The sequence below is a fragment of the Mytilus californianus genome, unplaced genomic scaffold (genome assembly GCF_021869535.1).
Source record: "Mytilus californianus isolate M0D057914Y unplaced genomic scaffold, xbMytCali1.0.p SCAF_4, whole genome shotgun sequence".
Taxonomy (NCBI): Eukaryota; Metazoa; Mollusca; class Bivalvia; order Mytilida; family Mytilidae; genus Mytilus; species Mytilus californianus.
Window position 1 is genome coordinate 50,583,927 of NW_026262690.1, and position 27,190 is coordinate 50,611,116.

At 32.4% G+C, this 27,190-nt stretch overlaps 1 protein-coding gene across 3 annotated transcripts in view; it reads right to left on the reverse strand.

Moving 5' to 3' along the window:
- Window positions 1–6,853: 6,853 nt before the first annotated feature.
- LOC127698379 (lysosomal-trafficking regulator-like) overlaps window positions 6,854–27,190 on the reverse strand; it is a 130,143-nt gene continuing 109,806 nt past the window's right edge. For all 3 annotated transcript variants that reach the window (XM_052201789.1, XM_052201788.1, XM_052201791.1), the window contains 15 exons: window positions 26,507–26,718; window positions 25,792–26,036; window positions 25,203–25,269; window positions 24,273–24,423; window positions 23,324–23,464; window positions 22,585–22,802; window positions 21,331–21,555; window positions 20,686–20,878; window positions 19,653–19,789; window positions 18,955–19,053; window positions 18,509–18,651; window positions 14,401–14,498; window positions 11,849–12,005; window positions 10,957–11,031; window positions 6,854–9,386 (listed from right to left, as the gene is read on the reverse strand). In XM_052201789.1, the coding sequence (XP_052057749.1) occupies window positions 9,263–9,386; window positions 10,957–11,031; window positions 11,849–12,005; window positions 14,401–14,498; window positions 18,509–18,651; window positions 18,955–19,053; window positions 19,653–19,789; window positions 20,686–20,878; window positions 21,331–21,555; window positions 22,585–22,802; window positions 23,324–23,464; window positions 24,273–24,423; window positions 25,203–25,269; window positions 25,792–26,036; window positions 26,507–26,718 (2,285 nt within the window). In that variant the 3' untranslated portion in view covers window positions 6,854–9,262. The remainder of the gene's footprint in view (window positions 9,387–10,956; window positions 11,032–11,848; window positions 12,006–14,400; window positions 14,499–18,508; window positions 18,652–18,954; window positions 19,054–19,652; window positions 19,790–20,685; window positions 20,879–21,330; window positions 21,556–22,584; window positions 22,803–23,323; window positions 23,465–24,272; window positions 24,424–25,202; window positions 25,270–25,791; window positions 26,037–26,506; window positions 26,719–27,190) is intronic.

Below are 27,190 nucleotides of genomic sequence, written 5' to 3' on the forward strand. Positions count from 1 at the left end.
TGATCAATTCATAAACAAATGATTGATGTTTTATTATTATTACATGTATACGAAATAGGATAACTCTAAGTCTTTTATTTCCCAATAATCAGACTTTGATATTTCAGGAAATTTTGTCCTAAAATTATCGAAACATGACAATGTAATCAGGATTATTTACGAGAAGCTTTTATATATTGATATGACCTTCTGTGACAAAGATTTTCCACAATTGCCATCCAAATCGTAGTGATGTTAGTTAAACTTTGGACGATACGTATCCGTCCCTATCATTTTGAACCCATTGTTCAATAGCTTCTTGTACACAGCAACCCTCCATCAGGGAAATTATAATAGTAAACGCAAGCCTTATAATATCGAATCAACTGGGAGCTATTTTAAACTTATAAACTCCATATGCAAGAGCTGTTGGAATGTTGCTAAACAGAAATGGAAATTTAAAATTGAAATCATCTCTTTTGTCGTAAAGTTTATAATTAATTCTCAACCGACACTCATATTTTATACTAGTTGTCAATTTCTACATTTTTGTCAAGATATGAAGATGACTCATCTGTGGTATACTTTATTTCAAGTTCAAGGGATAGATGCGCTCAACATATTCATCACTTTGAAATATTCAGTAAAAGAAGATTATCTGTACAGCGGCAAATGAAGTTAAATTCTAATGCCAGCTTCTTTGCATGTTTCTTAAGAAGCTCCTGAATGAATTTTATCTCATATGAATAAATAAAAAATTAAAAAAAAGATCCCAAGTTTTTAGTATCAGTATTTTTTTTCAATCCATTCACCCCTCCCTGTACACCCCTTTAGAGAAGGTAGTTTCATAGGAACACTGAAACCTGGCCTGTTTTGATCGCTGATAAAATAGATGTAGATGTTAATAATTTGGAGGTAGATGTTTCGTGGAGCATTTGGCAGACCCTGCAATATAACGTTGTATGTAATTTGTGTATCCAGTAGATTGAACGACGATCCAATTTATTGTTTGCTTCCTTTATCAAACATATTATATAATGTATTTACAAACAGAACCTATAGTGTTCTTGGCTTGGCCTACACTGACATCCACACAGTTGTCAAAGAGATGAGACAACTGCTTAACAACAGATAACAGTAGCCATCAATATTTTGTACCAACGACCTCAGAACCTTAAATCTTCTTATAAACATACACTACCAGGTATATGTCTTTATATTTTTTCATGACTTAAAATGGAAAGTTGTTTTTATGTCCGCCTGCGATAGTAAGGAGCATTATGTTGTCAGGTCTGTACGCCCGTCCGTCCACTCTTCAGTCCATTCCGTATCAGGTTATAAAGTAGTTTTCCATAAGTTGTGGTCGCATCACCCTAGGAAAATGCATAACATATATTATGTCCGGGCATCACCTTGGCACTTGTATTTTGTATTTACATTTTGATTAACACTAATTCTCAATTCCATTCCTTCTTGAATAGTAGTGCAATATGCCATATAAGTCCGCTTACTGCTTCTTCCATTATTATGTAACATTGATGCCGCATTAACATAGATAAAATTGAGAATGGAAATGGGGAATATGTCAAAGAGACAACAACCCGACCAAAGAGCAGATAACAGCCGAAGGCCCCCAATGGGTCTTCAACGCAGCGAGAAAATCCCGCACCCGGAGGTGGTCTTCAGCTGGCCCCTAAATAAAATTGTGTACTGATTCAGTGAAAAAGGACGTCACACTAAACTCTAAAACATATAAAGGAACTAAAATTAAAAAAACATACAAGACTAACACTAAGAAAGTCCACATTTTGAGTTTAAAACGTAGCCTCTTTCTTGTCACTATGTTTTATTGGTATTTGATTATAAGCCATATCCAAGTCCAATGATGAAAACCACCAAGATTCACACAAAGCATCCGAGTTATCTTCAATCTCTGTATCGGATACGCATCGTTTATCGTCTTTTCATTTAGTTTCCGGTAGTCCATACGTAGCCTTCATGATGAGACTTTTTTTTACTAAGGCAATGGGAGCTGACAATGGACTACATGATTTTTCTAATACTTCTCTTCTTTAAATTCTCTATTTCATTTGTCAAAATTAGCCTTTCGGGCAATGGTACCCTTATCGGGGGTTGTTTAAGGGTGTTTCATCATGTAATTTTACAGATTGCATTCTCGACAAAGTTTTACATAAGAATTTGCAAATACCTCTTCGTGATGCATTAACATCTTCCAAAATTGATCGGTCTCTTGTGTTATTAACCAAAGAAACGTCTTTTCCATATATTGAAGTAACTGTGCACCAATCTTGTATCCTTTCTCGGCAATGTGACAAACGTCAACGCTATCATTCTCTATCTCAAATTTGTCACTGACATTCATAACTGGAATGAACAAAGCCATATGTGTTCCCTTACACAGTATGATATCTATATTGGTTGCATTAAATAATCTGGTATAACTTATTCAATTAGATGCATTCACAAGAATTCTTGCTAATGGTAGTCCATTATTATATATATTTTACATGAGATTGGAGATCCTCCAAATTGACCATCAACAATCATACCAGCTTTTTCATTAACCCTTTACAAGAATGGTACGTCATTCAGCTCGATGTCCGATTCCGTAGACAATGTCTCCTTCTTAATTTATAAACCTTTTTTAAATAAGATGCATTATCATTTTGTTCTACTTGTGAATGAAGACAGTAAGGAGGTACGTTCTGGTTGACGTTTTGTTGCACAGATGAACCAAACTGTTCAACTGTTTCAAGTGAGTCATATAACTACCATCAATATCGTTAAAACATTTTTTTAGTGCTTCTTGACATGTTTCAAGTATACAGGATACGCTCTGACTTACTTTTGCTATGCCCATTGGGATCGCCGGTCGTGACATGGCCTACTGCTCCGACCGATGTCATTTAAGTGTTGGTCGGTACCATCACTCATTCGAACGATGTTGTTGGACACCGCCGGCTTCGTCTTCTGACTTTCTTTTATCTTTTTCAAGCATCTATCAACCGTATGACTCGTTTTGCCATAGTTACAGCAAGTAGGAAAATTTAAACGTCTCTGCCGTCCAAAAATATTTGTGTTCTGGGTTCTTTCTTTGTGTTTGGCAGAAATGTCGTCGACACGTATTTTGCTTTTTTCATCAACTTCGTAAACATGTTCTAAGAACTATCTTACTAGCATTTCGTTCGTCCGTGTGTATGCATTCTGCCTGTGTAGCACTTGTCACTGCTTCCTGGGATATCTTTTGCTTAGTACGTTTATTGAACAGCGGTATACTACTGTTGCCTTTATTTATGTCCATCCTAAAATCTTCAGATTCTCCACACACATCAAGAAATGTTCGAATGCCGATTTCCTGCACAACTTCTGTGTTAGATAGAAATGCACGTCTATATAAATTTCGATTGCTTGTCCCAAATCTCTCAACGATTCTTCTGGTGTTTTTCTTCTCAACCTTGCTTCAGCGAGATAACTTTCTTTCATGATAGAATGTCCAAATAGTAATTCCAAACTACCCGGCATGTGTTTGTACCTCATTTGATAGACCATGCATGAATGTCTCTACTTGACGACTTAGCGTTGTCATGAACACCAGTCGTTTCCTGTCAACATTCCACCAATTTAATTTCGCAATGTTTTCAAAATAGCGAGTGAAACATTAAACACAAACCAAGTCCACCTAAGAATACATCTTTTCCAACAATGTCCAATACGAACAGTATTAATTTTCAAATTATACTTCATCGACGTTGGAGTACTAGCAAACAAATGTTTATCTTTCCATTCATCAGGTTAGTTTGAGTCTAACCACCATTTGGTACCTGGTCATGTTGATTTGCTTACCGGGGGAACCATCGGACCACCGGAACGGGGTTCCGACAACACGTTGGTCCTTTCTTCTGACGGAAAATTGCCGTAAGTCTGCTGTTGAGAGCGAATTTTTACTGCATAATCTTCGATATAACTCTTGGAAGAATAACTATGTTGTATTGGATCACTTATTCCAACCTTTATGAAATCCATTGGATATCTTTAATAATTGGCTCTATATGAATTCATTCCTGTAAAAAAAAAACGTTCAGGTTAACTCCGCTAACTCACTAGGTTCCAAACTCAATTTATAAGTAGTCATTCACCAAATATCATTGACTTAACATTAGCAGTTCATCTTAAAATGATCTAATCACAAACTAATACATGTAAACTAAGCAAAAGTTTCAAAGTCAATAGACCATGACTGAGGAGGCGGGACCAAATATTCTCCATGGAAATGAGATGTGCTAATGCTTATACAATTGCATACCAATTAACATTGGCCTACCAATAATGGTTCCTCTTGAACTGACCTAATCACAAACTAATACATGTAAACTAAGCAAAAGTTTCAAAGTCAATAGACCATGACTGCGGGGTCGGGACCAAATATTCTCCATGGAAATGAGATGTGCCAGTGCTAATACAACTGCATACCAAATATTATTGACCAACCACTAGTGGTTCACCTTGAACTAGACCTAATCACAAACTAATACATTGTTGACGACGCCGTCGCGGCCGCCGTCGACGCCGGAAACAGCATACCTATGTCTCGCTTTTTGACTCCGTCAAGGCGAGACATAAAGGACAAAAAGTATAGCCATTTATATTGTTCAACCTATGACAGTATCGCTCTGATTAAGCCCTGTCAGGCTTGTTTACACAATTATTTATCATATTCAGGTACCAGTATTCCTTTCATGAACTTTCAATGTTCAAATGCAGTATGACTATGCATATACAACGTATATGAGCAATCTCCGGGTTGGCATATAAGGCAAGATAATGTGATCAAAATAAATTTAAAAGCTCAAAGTCGATCTTGGTGTGAGTTGGGACAATCATGACACCATCAAAGGCATTATATACGTGATATTCGATTATATAATTTTACCCTTTTCCTCTATCGTTCCCTTGACATGATACTATGCTAACAATGGTCCCGTTAGAAATAAAGGCAACAGTAGTATACCGCTGTTCAATAATCATAATTCGATTAAGCAAAAACAAATCCGGGTAACAAACTAAAACCGAGGGAAACACATCAAATATAAGAGGAAAACAACGGAACAACAGAAACACTGAACTACAACAAAAGCAAAACGCCAACTTTCATAGAAACGGATTGTCTGATAACAACTGCCATATTCCTGACTTGGTACAGGACATTTTAAGAAAAAATGGTGGGTTAAACCTGGTTAATGGCTAGCCAAACCTCCCGCTTATATGGCAATGTTAAAAATACCGCCAAAATGACAACACTACGTGACAGGAATAACAGTACAAACAAATAAAATTCATTTCATATATTCTGATAGTACCATAATATTTGTTTATATGTTGGATACTTCGATTTTGAATTCAGTAATTTTGTTCTGAAATTGTGCTCATTTGTGATATGTCTGTAGAGATGAGATTTGGAAAGGTTGTACCCAAGGAATAAATAGTATCATATAAAATAATATTAAGAGTATTATTTGCTATGGTGAATATTCTTGATTTGTTTCCATCTGATCTTACTGAATTCTAAATGGTTCGTTTTCGGACTTGTATGTGCTTGTTAGACAGTTATGAATATTTGATAACCAGTTGCTTTACTAGTATGGCTTGTTTCCCGGACTTGTGCTATCAGTTAGATATTTATTAAAATGAGATAACCAGTTACCTAACAAGTGTGACATGTTATTAGGACATGTGCATATCATGTATATGTTATAACCAGTTACCAATTCAGTGCAGTTTGTTACTCATGCCTAATATACATTTATGGATACGTTATTACCAGTAGCTGCCTTACTACAATATTGTAGCTGGTTAAACATGCCCGTTTATCCATTATGAATAACTGCACTATTTGGCCAGTTCTTATGAATTGTGCATGCCTGTTAGACAATTGTGAATGTTTCATAACTGGTCACCACATCCCTTTTGCCCTTCTTCTGACTGGAGTGTACCTACTTTACAATAATGAATATTGAATCAATCAATAAACAGTAACTGCACCAGTGTGGCTTGTTCTTAAGACTTGTACATGCCTGCTTGACAATTAAGAAAATGTTATCATGAACCAGAAACCACACCAAAGTGACTTGTTTTCAGGATTTGCACATACCTGTAAGACAATTATGAATATGTTATTACCAGCAAGCACACCCATGTGTCATTGAGGCTTGATTTAAGGACTGGTTTTTGCCTGTTACATAATTATAAATAAGTTAACTAGAGACCAAACCAATGTGGTTTTACTGAATGAGTTGTGCATGTCTGTTGTAATTATCATTACAACAGTTAACTCAATATTTTGTTTAACTTTTTGACTGTACAAAGTTGAAAATTGGATACCCTCAGTTAAGAATGATAAACATTGACCATCAAGATTATCTTTAAAAATGAAATCCATAAATGTGTCCATAAAATGAGATGCACATCTCTAATATATATCTAAACTTTCTAACAATTTGAAGGTGCTGGGTTTTAAACTGTTGGAGGAGTTGATTACACAAAATGGGATTCACAACCTCTTGGTGTGAGAACTTGCTCATCATTCTCCCTGTTTTTGAATTTATGATTGCCTTATACAATGAATGGCATGTGGGGTCTCAAAATGTCTGAAAAGGGGTAACCATAATTTATATAACTGCATTTTACTATACATTCATACTGGACATTAAACAATCATTGTCAATCAAAGGTATTGAAAACTTAAAAGTGAATTTAATCAGCAAAGAGGCAGAAATATTGTTCTTGTCAATAGCCAAAGATCTGATTCCTACAAGAATTAAGCTGCATAGTTCAGAAAATATAAAAAAGATAAAAGTTCAGCAATCTTATTTTTAATGGAATTATTACTCAAATATAACAGAAAACAATGATTTTTTTAACAAATATGGCACACAACTGATGGAGTGGTTTTCAATGATCAATTTCTTCATAGTTTCTTGGAATATTACAATTACTCATAAATACAATATTGTTGAGACATTAATTTTCTGTCCTATTAGTTCATTTACAGATGACCATGTCTTAAAATTCATTAGTTCAATAGTTACCTGTAGCTTTCCATTATCTTAAATCAAGAATACAAGGCAGAGTTAAAACACTCTAAGCAGGTGACACACACAAATATTTCTTTTAAAGAAGTTTAATTTCTGTGCTTAACAAACACCTATATTATTATATAACATAATTCTTGCAATATATTATATTAAATAATAAATACTTTTTTATTCACTCATTGTCAAATTGGGGAAATAAAGGATTTCCCTTAACTAAACAATTTAACTATTTGTAGTATGCTTTTTAAAATAAAAATTAAATGAAATACTGTGGATCCATTATTATACATCAGATGCCAATTTTCTTTGCGTTCATGGGTATAGGTTACCCTTTAAATGTTTAACAAAGTATAAATATGCTATTGGCATATATGTAGACTTTGGCAAAACCACCAAATCAAATTTACACAAAAAAATTTTCCCTCAATCTACGAAAATAGGTATCTACGAATATAAGTGAATCCACAGTATTTGATAAATGTAGAAATCAAAGCTTTATCAAAGTTTTTCATCTTTATGAAAAGTATGAGTTTACTTTAAAATGACCATTAAAAACTCCTGAAGTTTTAAAACAGCTGACTTTTAGGCTACAGATTGCACTGCTATTTTTTTTCCCATTGCTAGAGTTAAGTAAAGACTAATTTATATCACATATACACCAACCTTAATCTGTTTGAAAGGCATGAAATCCGTCATATATTTCATAGAAATAAAAGCATTACAAAATCAGGGAAAATAGTTATGTATATGTGAAATATCCCAACAAAAACGTTTTTTTAAATACTCGAAATATTCATAGAGATTTTAATATTGAAAGATGGCAATTTTGTTTATTATTATTCTTTAAAAAATACAAAAACTGTTTAATTTATAGACACATATTTATAAATGTGCAATATTGAGCATATGCAAAAAGGACTGTAATTGCCCTTGTGGATTAAGACAAGCCTTTATTTCACATATTAAATCATCCTTGACTAATTTCATTAGTTATCACAATATCATGAAAAATATATATCTCAGATTTTATTGTTCCCATGCTAATATAATAAAATCAAGATTATAGAAGCATACAATAATTATATCTGAAACTTCTAAAAAGCATCTTTTTCAATATTTAAAAATCTTTAAAAAAAACAGAAGTGAGTTAGACAGAGCAATGTTTATATAGATATATAGCAAAAGAAGATAAAAAATAAAATTTAGCATATAGGGGATCATATGTTTAATATATTTACATGTCAGAAAATGCTGCCTTACATATGCATGTATACATACAATTTTTTCTTGTACATTTTAAAGATTTACTTTTAAAGTAGTCTTGATAAAATATTTACAGTTATTCATAAAAAAGTTGATTTCTTTGCTGAAATTCTTCATAAATATAGAAATATATGCAACACAAAAAAATAACCAGTTTACAGCAAAGCAGAACATATGTATATACATTGTATTATGAGACTATAAATGTAAATGTTTTAAATGTAGTCAAAGATAAAATATGTAATTAATTTCTCATAGAAACTGAAAATGTAACTAATGAAGATAAGTATTGAAAAATACAAATACTTAGCAATAATTAGATATTTTCTTTATTTTCAATTTTTATGCCTAACTTAATAATACCATATAACTCTTTTCCAAAAATAGAAAAAAAATCAACTAAACATATAAGCATGCATATATGTCGTCATACAATATTTACAATGAAAGCCCTGGTTGCAACTTCTAATAAATAAGACTAATGAAAAAAAGAATGTATCAAAGGCTCTCTCCACCAGCCTCCTTTTAGCTCTGACATACAGTCATCAAATTCCAAATTGTTACTTGGTAGAAATATACAGAAACATATTTAGTAGCACACACTTATAAACATTATAAATATTTGTACAAACAAAAAGCTTATTTCATAAGCCAAAATAAAAGTATATATCAAAATACACAAATATTTAGTGTACTGTGTAGTACATATCACTTAGAATGGAAGAATATTTCACTTTAAAACAAAGGCATTTAAAAAAATAAATAAACAACTCATCATTAAAATCATAAATATTCACATCTTATAGATCAATATTTGTATGTATTTTATTAATGTATATACTGGTAAGTCACTTGAAATTGTTATATCATTAAACCCTTTTGCTGTCACTTTCTAATGGTTATCAATATTACAGAAATGCTACAAATTTGTGCGGTAACAGTTGTTTGCTTGAGGATGGTGATTCCCACAATGCAACAGTTCCATCTGATAGTGTAGAATACAAACGATGTGAATCATACGTAAACACAACACTGAAATTACAAGAAAGTAAACATATAAAGGTATGCTTCAAATAAATAAATGGGGAATGTGTCCATGGGACACAGATGATGCCCCCGCTTGCATAAAACATTATAAAGGGACATAATTCAAGAACGGTAAAAGCGACGTTACCCAAATTTGTACTTGATCTGAGTTTTGTAGTAATAAGCATTGTGTTTAAGTTTCATAACATTTAGTTAAGGCAAACTAAAGTAAAAGAACAGAAACGAAAAAATTCAGCAATTTTTCCATTTGTAAAGGGGCATAACTCTAGAACAGTAAAAGTGACGCCACCAAAATTCAAACTTGATCTGTGTTTTGTGGTAATAAGCATTGTGCATAAGTTTCATAACATTTGGTTGAGGCAAACTAAAGTAAGAGCACAGAAATGAAAAATTCAGCAATTTTTCCATTTTGGAGGGGCATAACTCTAGAACGGTAAAAGTGACGCCACCAAATTTCAAAATTGATCTGTGTTTTGTGGTAATAAGCATTGTGTATACCTTTCATTAAATTTAGTTGAGGCAAACTAAAGCTAGAGAACGCAAACCAATTTTGGGACGTACAGACAGACAAGGGTATAACTTAATGCCCCCTCCGCATAAAAATACAATAAAGGAGTAGGGCCAGGAAGGCCTAAATTTGGCCGTAAAAACTGGATTTTGTAATATCATATCTGAAAATCACTATTTAAGATCTTAAACATCCAAATTTAAATAAACTAGACATATTTTCTGTCTATAATTTATTTTAGATAATGTTGACAGTTTACAAAGTATGATGTTTTACATAATTTAGCAATATCTTCTGTCAAAATTCACTTTTAAGGAATATTTTCTTCGGAAAAAAAACAGAGGCCACACCCTTTGACTAAAATTGTTATCAAAACATGTACATATATGGGTGGGATACACATGCTAACAAAAAATCAGGGTGGTCTATGCATGTGGCCAGAATCATCTGAAGCAAAAAATGTAAAAATTCAACCAAAAATTTATAATTTCATTATGAGAGTGCACAATTATGACATCATAATGACATCATTACAGTTGCAATGAGTCAGACCGGGCATATGACATTTGCGCCGATTATATAAATTTTCAATCTTTCATTTGCGCTCATTTGGTTGTTTCATTTGCACGATTCCAAGTTCCATTTGCTCCTTTTTGCATTTTAGTGCTGTGCTTTTTTCATGGCGTAAAGAGGTTTTATTGCCCTTTGATATTTTAAAGGCTGTAAATAGATTTTTATATCATTTGATATTTTACTGCTATACTCAGTTATCTAGTTATTTAGTTATTTTTCATCAAAAGTTTACTGTAATTACCTTATTTTCTTCAATTTAACTTATTTTCTTGGTGTATTTACTGTCATGAATTTAACACAGGTAATTTTTGGGTTAGAAAATTAATACATATATACAATTAAAAAGGATACTGATTTTGAACAACAACAAAAAACAAAAAAAAAAACACTCTCAAAGAACAATACATATACATAACTGGGTGAAGGTTATTTCTACCTTTATAACAATAGAAAGAATACAAAGAAAATAATTACCTCATAACTGGTTTTAACATGAGATTCTCAGTTTGTAGATCTCGGAGATGTCTTAAATCAACTGTACTCCATATCCTATCAATATAAACAAAAATGTATGATCTATCAATATAACAAAAAGTCTTCATGCATAATTATTCAAATGACTGTTGGTTTTTTTTATTAACACAGAAGTTGTTATTTTGACCAAAGTCAATACAGCTTCAGGATAGATAACTGTTAACACAATTTAATGAACATTTGATTGAGCTTTTTTTATGATGACGCCATGATAACCTAATATTATCACAGGACTTCTACAAAATAAAAAAATACCGTTTTTTTTCCAGAGTTGTTAGGACATGCTAACAGGAACATTTTTTAGAGATTTTTCTAAAATAAACACGGTAACAGATACTTTTTATGTATTTATTTCAGAATTCCAAATGAAAGCTGGCTCCTATTAAAATATTTGAAAAATGCAGATGTAGGAAACTTGTAAAACTGCTGAAAGGTAAGCAAATTTAAGTAATTGGCATGCAATAAAAAATTCAATCAAGTTTTAATTTTTCACCAATGTACATATATCATATCTTTTTAATAAAACTAATCTTGCCAATTTATTACTGAAAATACCAGCAATAGAAAATATCAAATGGGAATGAAAATTTCACCAAAATTACCAATTTTGAGCCTCATTTACTCGATACAAATATGGTAACCTATCATTTATTGTAATTTTTTTTTCAATATGTGCAATTGTAAAGACTCTTCCTAAACTAAAATGAATTAGAGCTTTGGATTCAGTAAAATTTATGCTAGACAAATTCCAGGTTTTATGCACTTGCCAAAATGAAAGAAATGAATTCCCATGCAATCTTTGTTTGGGGGTATGTATGATGCAATGACATACCTGATTACACCATTATCTAGACCTCCTGCTATCACATTAATAGACTGTCCTTCTGGTGCTGTAGAAAAAGCCAGGCAGTTGATCACATGGTCCTGAGATGTGTAAATATCTATGTATTCACCATTTATACTGTGTAGTAGTAAACAACTTCCAAGTCCTAAGAATAGAGAGACAGGTTTACAGTTTTCCTTTGTGAACATTTACAAGATAATTATCTTTAAAAAAAAGTTTAAACTTCTTAGAAACAAAACCTGCCTTTGTTTTAATCTGTACTGGAACTGATAAGTTTTTGATTTCCTATAAAAGCTGACTCCTATAAAAATATTTGAAAAAATGCCAACGTAGGAAACTTGCAAAACTGCTGAAAGGTCAGCAAATTAAAGTAATTGGCATGCAATGAAAAATTCAATCATGTTTTAATTTTTCACTAATGTACATATATCATATCTTTTTAATAAAACCAATTTTTCCCATTTATTTCTGAAAATACCAGTATAGAAAATATTAAATGGGAAAGAAAATTTCACCAAAATTACCAATTTTGAGCCTCATTTTTCTTGAAACATGTATGGTGACCTATCATTCATTTTAAGTTTTTTTTCAATACCATTTGCAATTGTGCATTTACAAGATAATTATCTTACAATTAAGGTTTAAACTTCTTAGAAACAAAACCTGCCATTGTTTTAATCTGTACTGGAACTGATAAGTTTTTGATTTCCAACTTTTTTCCTTGTTTTTAATCTTAACACATCATGATATAATAAAATAACTAATCGGTGAATTTGAGAATGTAGAAAAATATTCCATGAGTGACCGAACAACACATTAACTGAAGAATGTACGTAGGGCATGAGATAATCATCCTTGTAGTTTTATTACGTGTTAAATATTTTCTTTTATGAAATCTTGGATTAATTATTTTTATTACATTAAATTTGTATGCAAATAATGTATAAAAATGCAAGGAACTTTGTTTTGATGCAACATTATTGACAACATCTTGACAACACCTATTCAGGGATTGAACTTTATTTATTTTTTTAAGTAGCCATGTAGGGCCCCTAGTAAAATAGATTTTGGGGTCCACAGTTAATCTTAATAGCCCACAAAATTTATGGAAATTTTGATTTCCAATACAAATTTTGGGACACCTAAGTCAAATTAAATCCCTCTAAAGGTGTGATTCTGCTTCAAGCTGAAAATTTGTGTATTTGTATATGTGTTGGTGGGTTCACTGATTTCCTTATTTAAACTCATACTTCATCGGGACATTGCATGATTTGTATGTTGTATTTTTACATACCATCCCATTATTTGAATCTGATAGCCATGGGCGATTTGATTGACATTTTTTCATAAATTGTTGCAATTGCTTCTCTTTCTCCTATTCAGCTCTATGAAATTCAGGATTTTCAATGGTTTAGAAGCAGTAGAAAAAAATATTTTCTCAGGCTTGCCTGGCAAGACATTACTTGATATAAACATGGACTGTTAAATATTGACAACAAAGCGAGAAGAAACATACTTTTTAAAAAAATCAGCACAAATAAGATTAAGAAATAATAAATATACCAAAATCTGGGTATATAATCTAAGGCAGTGAAACAATTTTCATTTAAATTTTTTTAATATGCTTATATCGTCTGAGACGAATACAACCTCAGAGGTCATGTATAAGACCAAAATATTTCATCAACAAAGTTAGAAAACATATCATGACAGTTGTTAATAAGATAGAACAGCCTGAAAAGTTTGACACATGCATGCGTAAATGAAATCAAGTAGTGAAAACGGAGTCTGTGATCAGTTGATCCTGGCCCAACCTCAGCTTCCCCTCAGTCGAACAGTAAGCTAGGATCCCAGGCTTAAAAATAAAAACACGTAACTGTATTACAGCTGGTTTTGGGCAGATTATTTTTCATTTGAGCGGATCCCAGTTGGATCCCAGTTAGGTAACCATAAGGAGTTTCTGTGAACTACACTCGATATTATGCTATTTTGATAATAATAATTTTCAAAGTGCACCCGCCATGTGGGCTAACAAGTTTACACATTTATGAGCCCACATCAAATAAAGAGCTGAGCCATGAGTGCATGATACGCCTGTCGCTTTTTCAACGAATAAAGTTCCATAGCTCCTCAATGTCATATCAAAAATTTATAAAATAAACTAAAGGGAGCTTATTTCAATAGATATAAACCAGTCACCAAACATTCATGAAAACTGCTCAAAGCATATTTGAGTTATTGTCCTAAAACTAGAAAATCCCATAACTCAGAAACGTAAAATCTAAAATTTAGACGGACAATGGTATACCATTATACGTCCTGTAAACGGGCATATAAAAAGTGGGAAACTGCTTATTTGAGCACTGCATTTGCTGTATGATGTCATAGTTTTACAGGATAAATTTCACATGTGAAATATTGGTTATTATTAAACAATTAGCCCCATCTCACCACTTTTCCTAGAATCTGTCAGGCAACTACAATTGGAACTTATATAAATTACTTCTCCCGTATAGCTCAGTAGTTTAACTATATCTTACCTTGTCTACTAGCTGAAGCTATATCCCCGGCAGTTGGACTGATGGCAACAACATCTACTCCTTGTCTGTGACCTTCAATTGACCTCACATAACTTAATCTGTAATTAACAACATGTACAAAACTTTAAATGTATGGACTTTATATCAGAGAATAAAATGCTTCGCTGAGTGCAGCCTGATACGCCCGCAGAGGTCGAACTCTAAACAATTGGGGCAAGTTTGGACACAATATTCAAGCTTGATACTGTCTGAATTTGGATTGTGATCAAATTTACGACATAATATAGGTTTCTGACACACAATAAATGTGGTCAAAGATCTTAACAAGAGTGCACACGCTGAAATGTCTCGCCTTCTTTACTAATCATTGATATTATGTTGATAGTCCTAAATATAAAGCTTTATTACAACTGTCACATAAACTTAACATTAACCAAGAAAACTAAACACTGACCAATGAACCATGAAAATGAGGCCAAGGTCAAATGAACCATGCCAGGCAGACATGTACAGTTAACAATTCTTCCATATAACAAATATAGTTGACCTATTGCTTATAGTTTAAGACAAGAGTGCACACGCTGAAATGTCTCGCCTTCTTTACTAATCATTGATATTATGTTGATAGTCCTAAATATAAAGCTTTATTACAACTGTCACATAAACTTAACATTAACCAAGTAAACTAAACATTGACCAATGAACCATGAAAATGAGGTCAAGGTCAGATGAACCATGCTAGGCAGGCATGTACAGCTAACAATTCTTCCATACAACAAATATAGTTGACCTATTGCTTATAGTTTAAGAAAAACAGACGAAAACACAAAAACTTAACACTGAGCAATGAACCTTGAAAATGAGGTCAAGGTCAAATAAAACCTGCGTGACTGACATATAGATCATAAAATATTTCCATACACCAAATATAGTTGAACTATTGCATATAGTATTAGAAAAAAAGACCAAAACTCAAAAACTTAACTTTGACCACTGAACCATGAAAATGAGGTCAAGGTAAGATGACACCTGCCAGCTAGACATGTACACCTTACAATCATTCCATACACCAAATATAGCTGACCTATTGCATGCAGTATTAGAAAGAAAGACCAAAACTCAAAAACTTAACTTTGACCACTGAACCATGAAAATGAGGTCAAGGTCAGATGACACCTGCCAGCTAGACATGTACACCTTACAATCATTCCATACACCAAATATAGTAGACCTATTGCATACAGTATAAGAAAAACAGACCAAAACACAAAAACTTAACTATAACCACTGAACCATGAAAATGAGGTCAAGGTCAGATGACACCTGCCAGTTGGACATGTACACCTTACAGTCCTTCCATACACCGAATATACTAGACCTATTGCTTATAGTATCTGAGATATGGACTTGACCACGAAAACTTAACCTTGTTCACTGATCCATGAAATGAGGTCGAGGTCAAGTGAAAACTGTCTGACGGGCATGAGGACCTTGCAAGGTACGCACATACCAAATATAGTTATCCTATTACTTATAATAAGAGAGAATTTAACATTACAAAAAATCTGAACTTTTTTTTCAAGTAGTCACTGAACCATGAAAATGAGGTCAAGGACATTGGACATGTGACTGACGGAAACTTCGTAACATGAGGCATCCATATACAAAGTATGAAGCATCCAGGTCTTCCATCTTCTAAAATATAAAGCTTTTAAGAAGTTAGCTAACGCCGCCGCCGCCGCAGCCGCTGCCGCCGCCGCCGCCGTCACCGCCGGATCGCTATCCCTATGTCGAGCTTTCTGCGACTAAAGTCGCAGCCTCGACAAAAATTTGAAATGGGACATTTAATTTACCTAGTATGGATTGATATCCAAAATCTAACAACATGGTTAGATTCAGCATATAATAAAACACCCAAAAATTTAATTTTAGTTGAAATCAAACAGTTTAAATTTGGACCATTCAAACCTTAATATGGACTAATTTGAAAACAGGGCAAAAAATAAAAAATCTAAATGCACAATAAGATTCAGCATATCATAGAGCCGCAATAATTCAGTTTTTGATGAAATCAAACAAAGTTTAATTTTGGACCCTTTGGACTTCAATGTAGACCAATTTAAAAATGGGGCCCAATATCCAAAATAGTAATACAAGGTAAGAACCCCCAAAAGACTTTAAATTAATCTCATTGAAATTGGTTAAAAGATTTGTATTTATTTTCAATCGAAGATTTCTTGCTATTGTGCAATACTGTGCTATTGCGCAATACTGTGCTGTTGCACAAAACTTAGTTAATCTGTTATATATAATAATTTTCACACCCTGTTTGGTGTGTATCTCCTGCCATATCAGTATTTGTTGCTTTTATATATAAATCAGAAATTTTTCACGCCCCCTCCCCAATGAAAAAATTTGAAATTTCAAAAATTTTGAAGAAAAAAAAATATTAACCCCCAAAAAAATTTGAAACCCCCCCCCTCCAAATTTTTTTTTTAATTTTGAAGATTGTTTTCTTTTCAGGAAAAATGTACAATTTCAGAGAGTTCCATAAACTTAACACAAGTTATTGTCTGGAAACTAAAAAAATGCTTGTTTTTGGCCCCTTTTTGACCCTTATTTCTAAAGTTTTGGGGCAATTACCGCAAAACTCAATCCCAGCATTCCCTTTGTCATATGGAACCTTGTAGTACAATTTCAGAGAGATCCATACACTTAAACACAAGTAATGGTCTGGAAACTAGAAAAATGCTTGTTTTTTGGCTCTTTTTTTGCCCCTAATTCCTGAATGTTTGGGGCAATTACCCCAAACTCAATCCCAGCTTTCCCTTTGTGATATGGAACCTTGTGGTACAATTTCAAAGAGATCCATACACCTACACACAAGTTATTGTCCGGAAACTACAAAAATGCTTGTTTTTCTAATTCCTAAACTGTTGGTACCATAACCCCCAAAATCAATCCAAAACTTCCTTTTGTGGTATTGAACCTTCTGGTAAAATTTCATTGAGATCAATTCACTTTAACTAAAGTTATTGCCCGGAAACCAAATGTGTCTTCAGACGCCAACGATGACGACATGATAGCATTATACGAACGCAAATTTTTTGCGGTCGTATAAAAAATGAAGCAGTTGATAAATGACAACAAATTTCTCTTGTATTTTGTATTGTGATTATTTAACTTGGTCTCGACTTTATTACAGATGCATGAAATGCAGGTCACTCTATTTTAAAAGACTTTCATAAATATCAATGCCAAATTGATGTATAACTCATCTGTCAGGTGTAATTGTTTACAACTATCCTTACCATAAATTTCACAATAATTTCTGTTTCATAAAATGGAGGCTATGGTGACCTGATTTTCATACAAACTATCAAAACTTTCGTATGTTTCAATTGGCAAAACATCACCTTTCCCTGATTTTTAATTTATACAGAAGCTTATGAATGACAATATCTTGGTCAATTTCATATTTTTTAAAAAGAGATTAAAGAGCATTCAAAAGGAAAATATGATAAGGAATGGTTCCATGGTCTATACTTGCATAGCAGGAGACACTTGCCCTGTACAAAAAGGCAATATAACTTTTTTTTTTAGTTCAAGAAATCCCCTTAGTTTTTGTTTGTTACCTTGTTACCTTGACTTGTCTGTTTTTAAACAATTTATGAGATTTGAACATGGGTTAACTACTGTTGTCTTTATCTATTTATTATAAAAAAAAACTTGAGTGCCACCAATTCTTTACCAACAAAAAAGTTAAAGGTTGACAAATTGTATACATCTGTTAGTAAAATTGAGAATGGAAATGGGGAATGTGTCAAAGAGACAACAACCCGACCGAAGAGCAAAAAAACAGCAGAAGGCCACCAATGGGTCTTCAACACAGTGAGAAAATCCCGCACCCGGAGGCGGGCTTCAGCTGGCTCCTAAACAAAAATGTGTACTAGCATTTATTCTAAAAATACCATTTTACGGAAATGTTTGTCTAAATTTCATTAAATAAAAATATGCAGTATAGTATATTAAATTTCTATAACCTTATTTAAATTAATATAAAAAACAGTGAGAATAATAGTGGTAAATTAATGATATATAGACTTACCTATTTAAGTCCCATATGATACAAGTTCTATCTTCACTGGCACTAACAAATATACTGTATGCCTTACATATGACTATCTGTGTAATCCTTTTAGTGTGACCATATAACACATGTTTTACTCCTTTAATCTGTATGTCACTTGTCTGAAAGTATAATAGTTAATTGTAGTAATGTTATACCTGGATACCATTTTATTACAGCATTGCAAAAGTCAACATTTCAACTGTTTTAAAAGATTTCTAACCATGTCTTTTTCAGTGGCAGTTTAATTTTCACGTATCAATGGATATTCTGTGAAGATACTACTTTTTTGAGTTATTCTTTAACCTCTTCTTATCATCAATATGCAAGAAATACTTGTCAATGGACATAAAGCAATCCATAATACATCAATCAATCTTAAATGTCTGTATATAAAATCTTGAGTTAATTTTATGTTTGAATACCTTGGCTTGGTTGAAGACAGTCTGATAAACTGTAATAGATCCACTTTCACAACCAACAAACAGATGTGGACAATCCGCTATAGCAGCTATATAGGTAACCTGAGAAAAAAAATATACAATATTAAATAATTGTTGAACTCAACAATTCAGCTCCACATAATTATTTCAAAATTCTATCAAATTACCATCAACTTTTAACCTTGATATTACATAGTGTTGTTCTAATTCTTTGAAAAAAAAGTTTAATTTTACTGCCACAAGCACTTTCCCTTTGAAATGCTGTAAATGAATTGGCATCATATGCATGTGTCATTACAGTATCTTCTAAAGCAAAAGATTTGAAGCTTTGCAGGTAAATGTAAAATTCTTTGAATTGCCAGATATTGTAATTCTGAAAATGGAATTTCCTGCTTCTACCCTAAGGCGGCGGATTTAAGAGTAAGAGAAATGGCTGTATAGCTTGGATTTCAGAGTATATATTATGTTAGGTTGAAGTGATACGTCATCTAGCAGACTGTTACCTTGTGAGCAAACATATGTCAGCCCTAATGAATGCTTCTGTGTATTATGCAGCATTGTTCATATTGATATCAAATTAATATTTTCTTATGCTGGATATGGTTGAAGGATTATATAACATATAAATCTACATAAGATATCTAAAATTAAGATTTCAGCTATTTATAACTGGCTCTTACCTGATCATAAGGACTATGTTGTATGAGATTAAGGTAAGGTTGTTCAGGTTTGTTATTTATTCTAATTATACCATCTGGAAATTTCCATGTGACTATGGCTGCCCATACTACATCTGTTGTGTTGTACAAGGTGGATCCTAAAATTTAAAATAACTAATTGTAATCTGATAGCTTTGATAATTAATATGTTTTATATTCATATTATGACAAAGGAGTAATTACAACAACAAAAATCTGTCTTGCATGTAAACCCTATCAACAATTATGGCAATTCTATTATCCATGAATACAGCATGAGTATGTATGTATGTACTGGTAAATTCCTCCGATATCCGAAGAACTCCTCGATATCTGCGAGGGTACAGTGGAATCCATGTACACTCCCTATCGAGATGTGTCACTAACGTATTTACAAAGTTCAATATTTACAAGGACAATCCCCACCCCAACACCAGGGAGTGTTAGGACACCGGGCAGAATCTGTTATTATGGTGAAGGAAACCGAAGTACTCTGAGAGAACCACCGGGCTGCTTGGCGGGAACAGACAAACCAAAGAGATATTAGCAGATTGATCTCCAGGTCAAAGTCGGGAGCAACTTTTGACCAACTGAGGCCCCCAAAGTACCCATTCTAGTTTAAACTCCGGTCTGGGTACCAGAGATGTGTGTGAGAGGGTGAAAATCACCCTTCTGATGTACTGATATTTTTAGCACCCCAAGTGATAATCGAACTCTGGACCTTCAGCACTGTAGCCTTCGGTCTCAACCACTAGACCACGAACTCACATATATAAGTATATAACAATGATATTTAAATGAACCAGTTAGAAAAAGGTTATTCATAACCATTTTGGTTAAAAAGGTGGAAGGAGTTATGCTCTTAAATTTATGCATCTGCTCATTTTGAGGCATGCTACTACATTAATAAATTAATTCTTTCCATAAGTAATTCAATAAATTAACGTAATTGCAATACATTTCTACTCATAATTTGGAAATGGCTGCTACACATCAAACACATGTTTTAAAATACCTTTCTGTTTGCTGTGCATTGTAAGACAACAGGTATCAACACCTACACCAATGACATCACCAGTAGGAAGTGGTAAAAGGGAGGCAACTACCTGTGAATACTTTTCCTGCCATACTACTTTTGGTGGTGGATTGGCTGGAGAGCCAATGTAATTACCCCACTTCAAACCTTCTACTGTTTCTAATGGACTAGGCTGAATAAAATGTATAACAATGAATTATTTATCCACTTCAAATTTTCTAAAAACATATTTTACACACTGATCAATTCTCAAAAAGTATTGATTTTAGTGCTTAACATAAATGAAGCAAAATAAAAAAAAGTATATTAAAAAAGTTTATTATCACTTAGATCTCTTTTAATTTGTAATTGTTCAAAATATGTACTTTGTGTATACAATAAAGCATTAGATAGCTACAACATCTAGTGTCAAGGTCAGTATTTATCTTCATGCTTGAATAAAACATCATTTTTTTTTATAAATTCTAGTGAAACTTAAATTTCTTTTTGATATGATAGTAAAGAAAAGTCTTATTAGTATCAACATTAATTTTCTTATCAAAATTCCAACTTATCATATTTGTATAAGCTATACATATTTCACTGACTAAACATAAATGATAATATTGTTGTATTGCCACTTACTACATAGACAAAGCCATGATCAAAATCCTTCTCAACACTGACACTATATGACTGTTGTACTAACTGTGAAATCACTTTGGACATACTCTCTCTAACAAAACTTCCTGGTGGATGTGGATGTCTAAACAGTTGTTTAGGTGTCTGACCGTATGTATTGACCATGGTCTTTAAGGCCTGTCTCTTCAGTCTATCTTGGACACCGTCTACATTTATACCAAAGTATGTCTGAAATTACAGAAACATTTCTGACTTGTACTTGAAACCTTCATTTTTCTAGTAATAAATTTGTGTCATTTAAACCAGTTTGATTAAGCATAGTGATCACAGGTATCGCCACCTTGAAGAAAACTCTTAAACAGTAAATCTTTCATATGGATTTTTTTGTAAAAAAAAATAAAAGGTGCAACATTTGCAGATATTTTTACTGGTCTTCCTTTATAAATATGCATTTCTTTAAACATAATTTAAAAGCAGTGTAAGGGAGGTAATCAAAACGTTGTATTTGAATTACCTCCCTTACACTGCTTTAAATTATGTTTTGTACTAAAGTATTTGCCCATAACCAGGACACCCTTGTTTTTTTCCCCTTTTTTGCCCCTAATTCCAAAACGGTTAGAGCAATAACCCCCCAAAGCAAATCCTAACCATCCCTTTGTGGTATGGAAACTTGTGGTATAATTTCAGAGAGATCCATACACCGTTCCACAAGTTATTGTCTGGAAACTAGAAAAATACTTATTTTTGGCCCCTTTTTGGCCCCTAATTCCTTAACTGTTGATACCATAACCCCCAAAATCAATCCCAACCTTCCTTTTGTGGTATTGAACCTTATGGTAAAATTTCATAGAGATCCATTCACTTAAACTAAAGTTATTGTGCGAAAACCAATGTGTCTTCGGATGACGACGACACAAACGTCATACCAATATACGACCGCAAAAACATATAAAAAACCTAAAGGTCAATCCAATTAACTCCTAACCCTGCAGAGTTTTAAACAAAACCTATGTCCTACTGTAGATTCATTTATTTTTGTGGATACCAATTTTTGGATTGAGGAAAAATCTTATTTTTGTTGATATTAGATTTTGTGGTTTTGCCAAATTGCATACAAGCCTATAAAAAATTTGTACTTCTTTGAACATTTTAATTTGTGTTTCACTTATACCTACACATTCCAAAAAAATTTGAATCCCACTAATACGGTAATAATAAATCTACAGTATCAGAATCACATTAACATTGACTACTTACAGCTGGATGAAATACATTAACAGCCTTTATTGCTGCCTCTCCTTGTTGTTTATAGCCAAACACTAGATCTATCCAGTTATGGAGGTTTTGTCTGACGTAATCTGCTTCCAAGGCCTGACGTAGAATTATTATAAACAATCGTGGATTATTTTTACACCATGCTGGTAAAGTAACATCTGATACATCTTCATTGTTCTGTCTTTTACCAAAATCAAAACCTTTAAAAAAAAGAAATCTTTTAAGTTAAAAACTTTGTTTTTTTTAATTATTTTAGAACTTTTAGATTTTTTTTGGACAAAAGTTACACACTGTACAGATTAGGGATGGTTATAAGTTTTCAATTTTGAAATGAATTCAATTCACATTAAAAAAATAAAATTGCAGTCAAATAGGTGCAACAAATAATAAGTTGCAGACTTTTAAACATCTAAAGGTTGACATTTGTATGAAGTTGGCCTTAGATGAATTTGGCAATTCTTTTTTATGTTCTGTTTGGTCATTCAGCTTCTTCAGTTTTATAACTATTTATACATCTATGGCTTTCAAATTTTTGGCTTTGAGTGTTACTATTGACTGTAAATTCAGAAACTCTTAGAACGCACAAAATTATTAAGTGTTATTTTCATGTATTTCCTATTAAATTTTTATCATTTTTATTTTCTTTATTCCTGCAAAAATTATACAAAGCATATTCAAACGAAGGAGATATCAACAATTATATAATAAAATAAGAACATGCCTTCAAAATTCCTGAGAAACTCTGGAAAAAAGAAGAATTCAGGGATCATTTCTTTAAAGTCTGTTGTGGACTGAGAGCTAGCTAATCTCCAACACGTCTCCATGTTATGAAATGTTCTATCTGGTATATCAAAGTTATTATCTGGAAAACAAAAACCATAAAATTAATATAATTTTAAATCTCAACTACTGATACATATTTGGAAGCATAATATCTTTTCAACTTTTGTATGCAAACGACTTTTGTTACCTATTCTGACATCAGACTCGGACTTCTTTTAAACTGAGTTTTACTGTGCGTATTCCTATTTCTTATTCTACATTGGCTAGAGGTATAGGGGAGGGTTGAGATCTCACAAAACATGTTTAACCCTGCCACATTTTTGCGCCTGTCCCAAAGTCAGGAGCCTCTGGCCTTTGTTAGTCTTGTATGTTTTTTAATTTTAGTTCATTTATATGTTTTGGAGTTTAGTGTGACGTCCATTTTCACTGAACTAGTACACAATTTTATTTAGGGGCCAGCTGAGGACCACCTCTGGGTGTGGGATTTTCTTGCTGCGTTGAAGACCCATTGGTGGCCTTCGGCTGTTGTCTGCTCTTTGGTCGGGTTGTTGTTTCTTTGACATATTCCCCATTTCCATTCTCAATTTTATTTATAATAGTATTTTGAAGCTGGGATTAAAATGAAATACAAATTTTAATATAGAATATATAATTACCCTCTCGGATATCATTAGAGGAAACTCAATTTTTTTAACAATTATAGTAGGAATGTACCATAATACATGTATTGGGTTCTTCCTGTCATAGTATAAAAGCATAGTACAATTTGAACAGAATAATAGTGCATTAAACATGTCAGCAACACAAAAGGATTAGCTATAAAATTGAAAAAAAGGCCAAATATAAAAGACGGTTCAATAAAAATTCATTAAATTTTGAGTATATACCTTGGTAACTGACAAACATTTTGGTGTATGGAGGTAGTCTAACAAGAAAGTGTAATACAATCCCACTGTTGGAATAATGGCTGCCATAATGGTATGGTCCAACTCCTATAGTAGACTGATCCTCATATCTCTCAAACTCTGCCTTTAATGCCTGTTTTAAAACATAAAAATTATAAAATGCAATTAGTTCCTCAAGTGATAATATGCAGCACATATCTCCTAACATAAAGGTCATCAATAGAAAATATTCTCCATTCTGGACAGTAAAGTTTCCTTCCTACCTGATCATAATAAGGTTTGGTTCTTTGTATGTCGTAAGCAGTAATGAAGAGAAAAATCACACTTTAGTATGTAGCCTATTCAGAACCTGCCAATAAAAGTGTGTTCATGAAATGTTTGGAATGTAATCTCAAATATGCAACAACATTCAGGAAAACAAATTTTACCTTGGAAGTATTTGTGATACTCCTAAACTTACCAATCTACCAATCACTGCAATAAACATATCTTTTCATATATCTTAAAAAACATCTTTAAGGATTAATATCTGAAACTAACACACATAATTTCCATACAGTTAATGCAAGCATTTTGCCTTCATGTCTACTTGAATACCAAGTATAACAAGCAAAGGGCTATACACTGATATATTATTTTAGAATAAAAGAATAAAGTAAGAATTTTGCAAAAACTTCAGAATGTCTCCCCAACATCTAATAATTACTAAATGACCATAACAAAATCTTTAATATTTTTTATTTTTTAGCTAGTTAACAAAATATGTCAGTCGACATTCCAAGTGAGCAAAAGCACATACCAGTACTAACTGTTAGGGTAATGAGCTTAAGAAGCCTAAGTAACTAGCAAAGTTTTGAATAACATATTTAAATAACAAGATTTCATGCACACATATAAATGTAGCATAGATACCTCATAATTATCTTTATATTTCTTCTCTTTGCTTTCATCTTGTACAGATATTGGCTTTGAAAAATTTCTGTAATATAATGCAAGTGAAATAAAACAGGTTGTAAAATTCATGTTTTGGTTTTTTAATTTTCATGTTTGCTTGTTTTTTTTATGTGGTAGTTCTGGTGTGGATGGTTAAATAACTAAATTTACATGAAATATGGATGAAATCTGAGCCAAGTAAAACTCTCAATTTCCAATACATAGATTTTGACGACTGTGAATAAATTTATTTTTTGTCTACACATTTTACCTGTTCCTTTTATCTTTTAAATTAAGTTAACAATTGACGCCTTTTTACAGCTTCAAACAATAAAATTTATCTGCAAAGTTAAGTAAAAACTTCTTTGGAATATAAGTGAATAGTTAAAATAAAATAACAAGAAATTGTCATTATAAAGTTTAGAGAATTCAACAATACTTTAATGCTTTTCAAAACTTTCAATTTTTTAGCCTTAAATATTAAATCTGAAGTTTACAACAAAAAATAACTCTGATCTGGTGAAATATTCAGCATGTATACATTATTTTTCTATTAAAATATCCTTACCTATAAGAGTCAGCTTTAAGTAAATCTAGTTTTTCACTAACATAATCTTTGAGAATGAATGGAAATACAGGATACTGCATTAAATCATTAAATGATCTTCCAGCTAACTTGTTTAGGTGTGTAAGGTAATCATAGTTTGTCATCAAGCTGTCCTTCCACATTCTTGTTATATCCTCAATGTTCTCTGTCTGTACATAGTTAGATAACTCAAACTTCATAAACCTCTCATAAAGATCATCTCTATCCTAAAAGAAAAATAGTTTTCACAATTTTCTTAATCATTCAAAATTTTCAATTTTATTTTTTTAATTCATTTATGTATATTACTTTTTTCAAATTTTGTTCAACTATGCAACTGAAAACAAATATACACCTAATACAGCAATCTATTCATTTGAAACCATGCAGATCATTGATATTGAGAAAGTTATTTGATTAAGTTTGATGTATTACTGTATATATATAGACATTTGTATGCTGATGAATCTATTATAAGCCTAGCGTTGATTTATAACCTGTCGTCTTGGAGCTAAAGTAAATAGAAATCTATAGTGCATGTATCTGCATTATAAGCATTCAAACTAGTCTTATCATAACTATACAAATATGTCTTCAAACTTTAAAAAAATCAAATGTTCCTAATTGGTTCAATTTAGAAAAGTTTTCTATTAATATATCCTTACTCAAAAAGGTCTCTTTTAATTTTGTTATGTACCTGTTTGTGTTCACATGCAAGTAAACAAGTTTTCCCATTGGTATGAAATATTTCAAGTGCACTGTCCCTCAACTGGTACCATCGTTTATGAATCTCTCGAATTTCATCATAAGGCCAAGTCATGGATAACTGATCTTTGTTGCCTAGCAACACTTGTGTGTAGTTTGCATCAGTAATGGCTTCATCAGCAACAAAAAACACAGAGTTCTCACCTAATAAAGAGATGAATTTATGATAAAAGTATGAAATATTAGTGCATTACACCATCACCTCATAGACAATTCCATTTTTTATGTCAAAAGTCGTCTGACAGTTTTGACGTATCTGGATAACTGGTAGAGCTCAACATTCTGAACATTTTTGCCCCAGTCAGATTTTCTCTATTTATAAAATTTTCAAAATAATAGACAAAACTTGCATTTACCCCTATGTTCTATTTTGGCCATCTTGATTGGTAGGCGGGGTCATCAAACACATTTTTAAACTAGATACTCCAATGATGGATAAATTTGGTTAAATTTGGCCTAGTAGTTTCAGAGGAAAAGATTTTTGTAAAAGTTAATGGACAATGACGACGAACGACGATAGACGCCAAGTGATAAGAAAAGCTCACTTGGCCCATTGGGCCAGGTGAGCTAATAATAATGAACTTTGGGTACAACCTACAAGATGATATAAGCTACC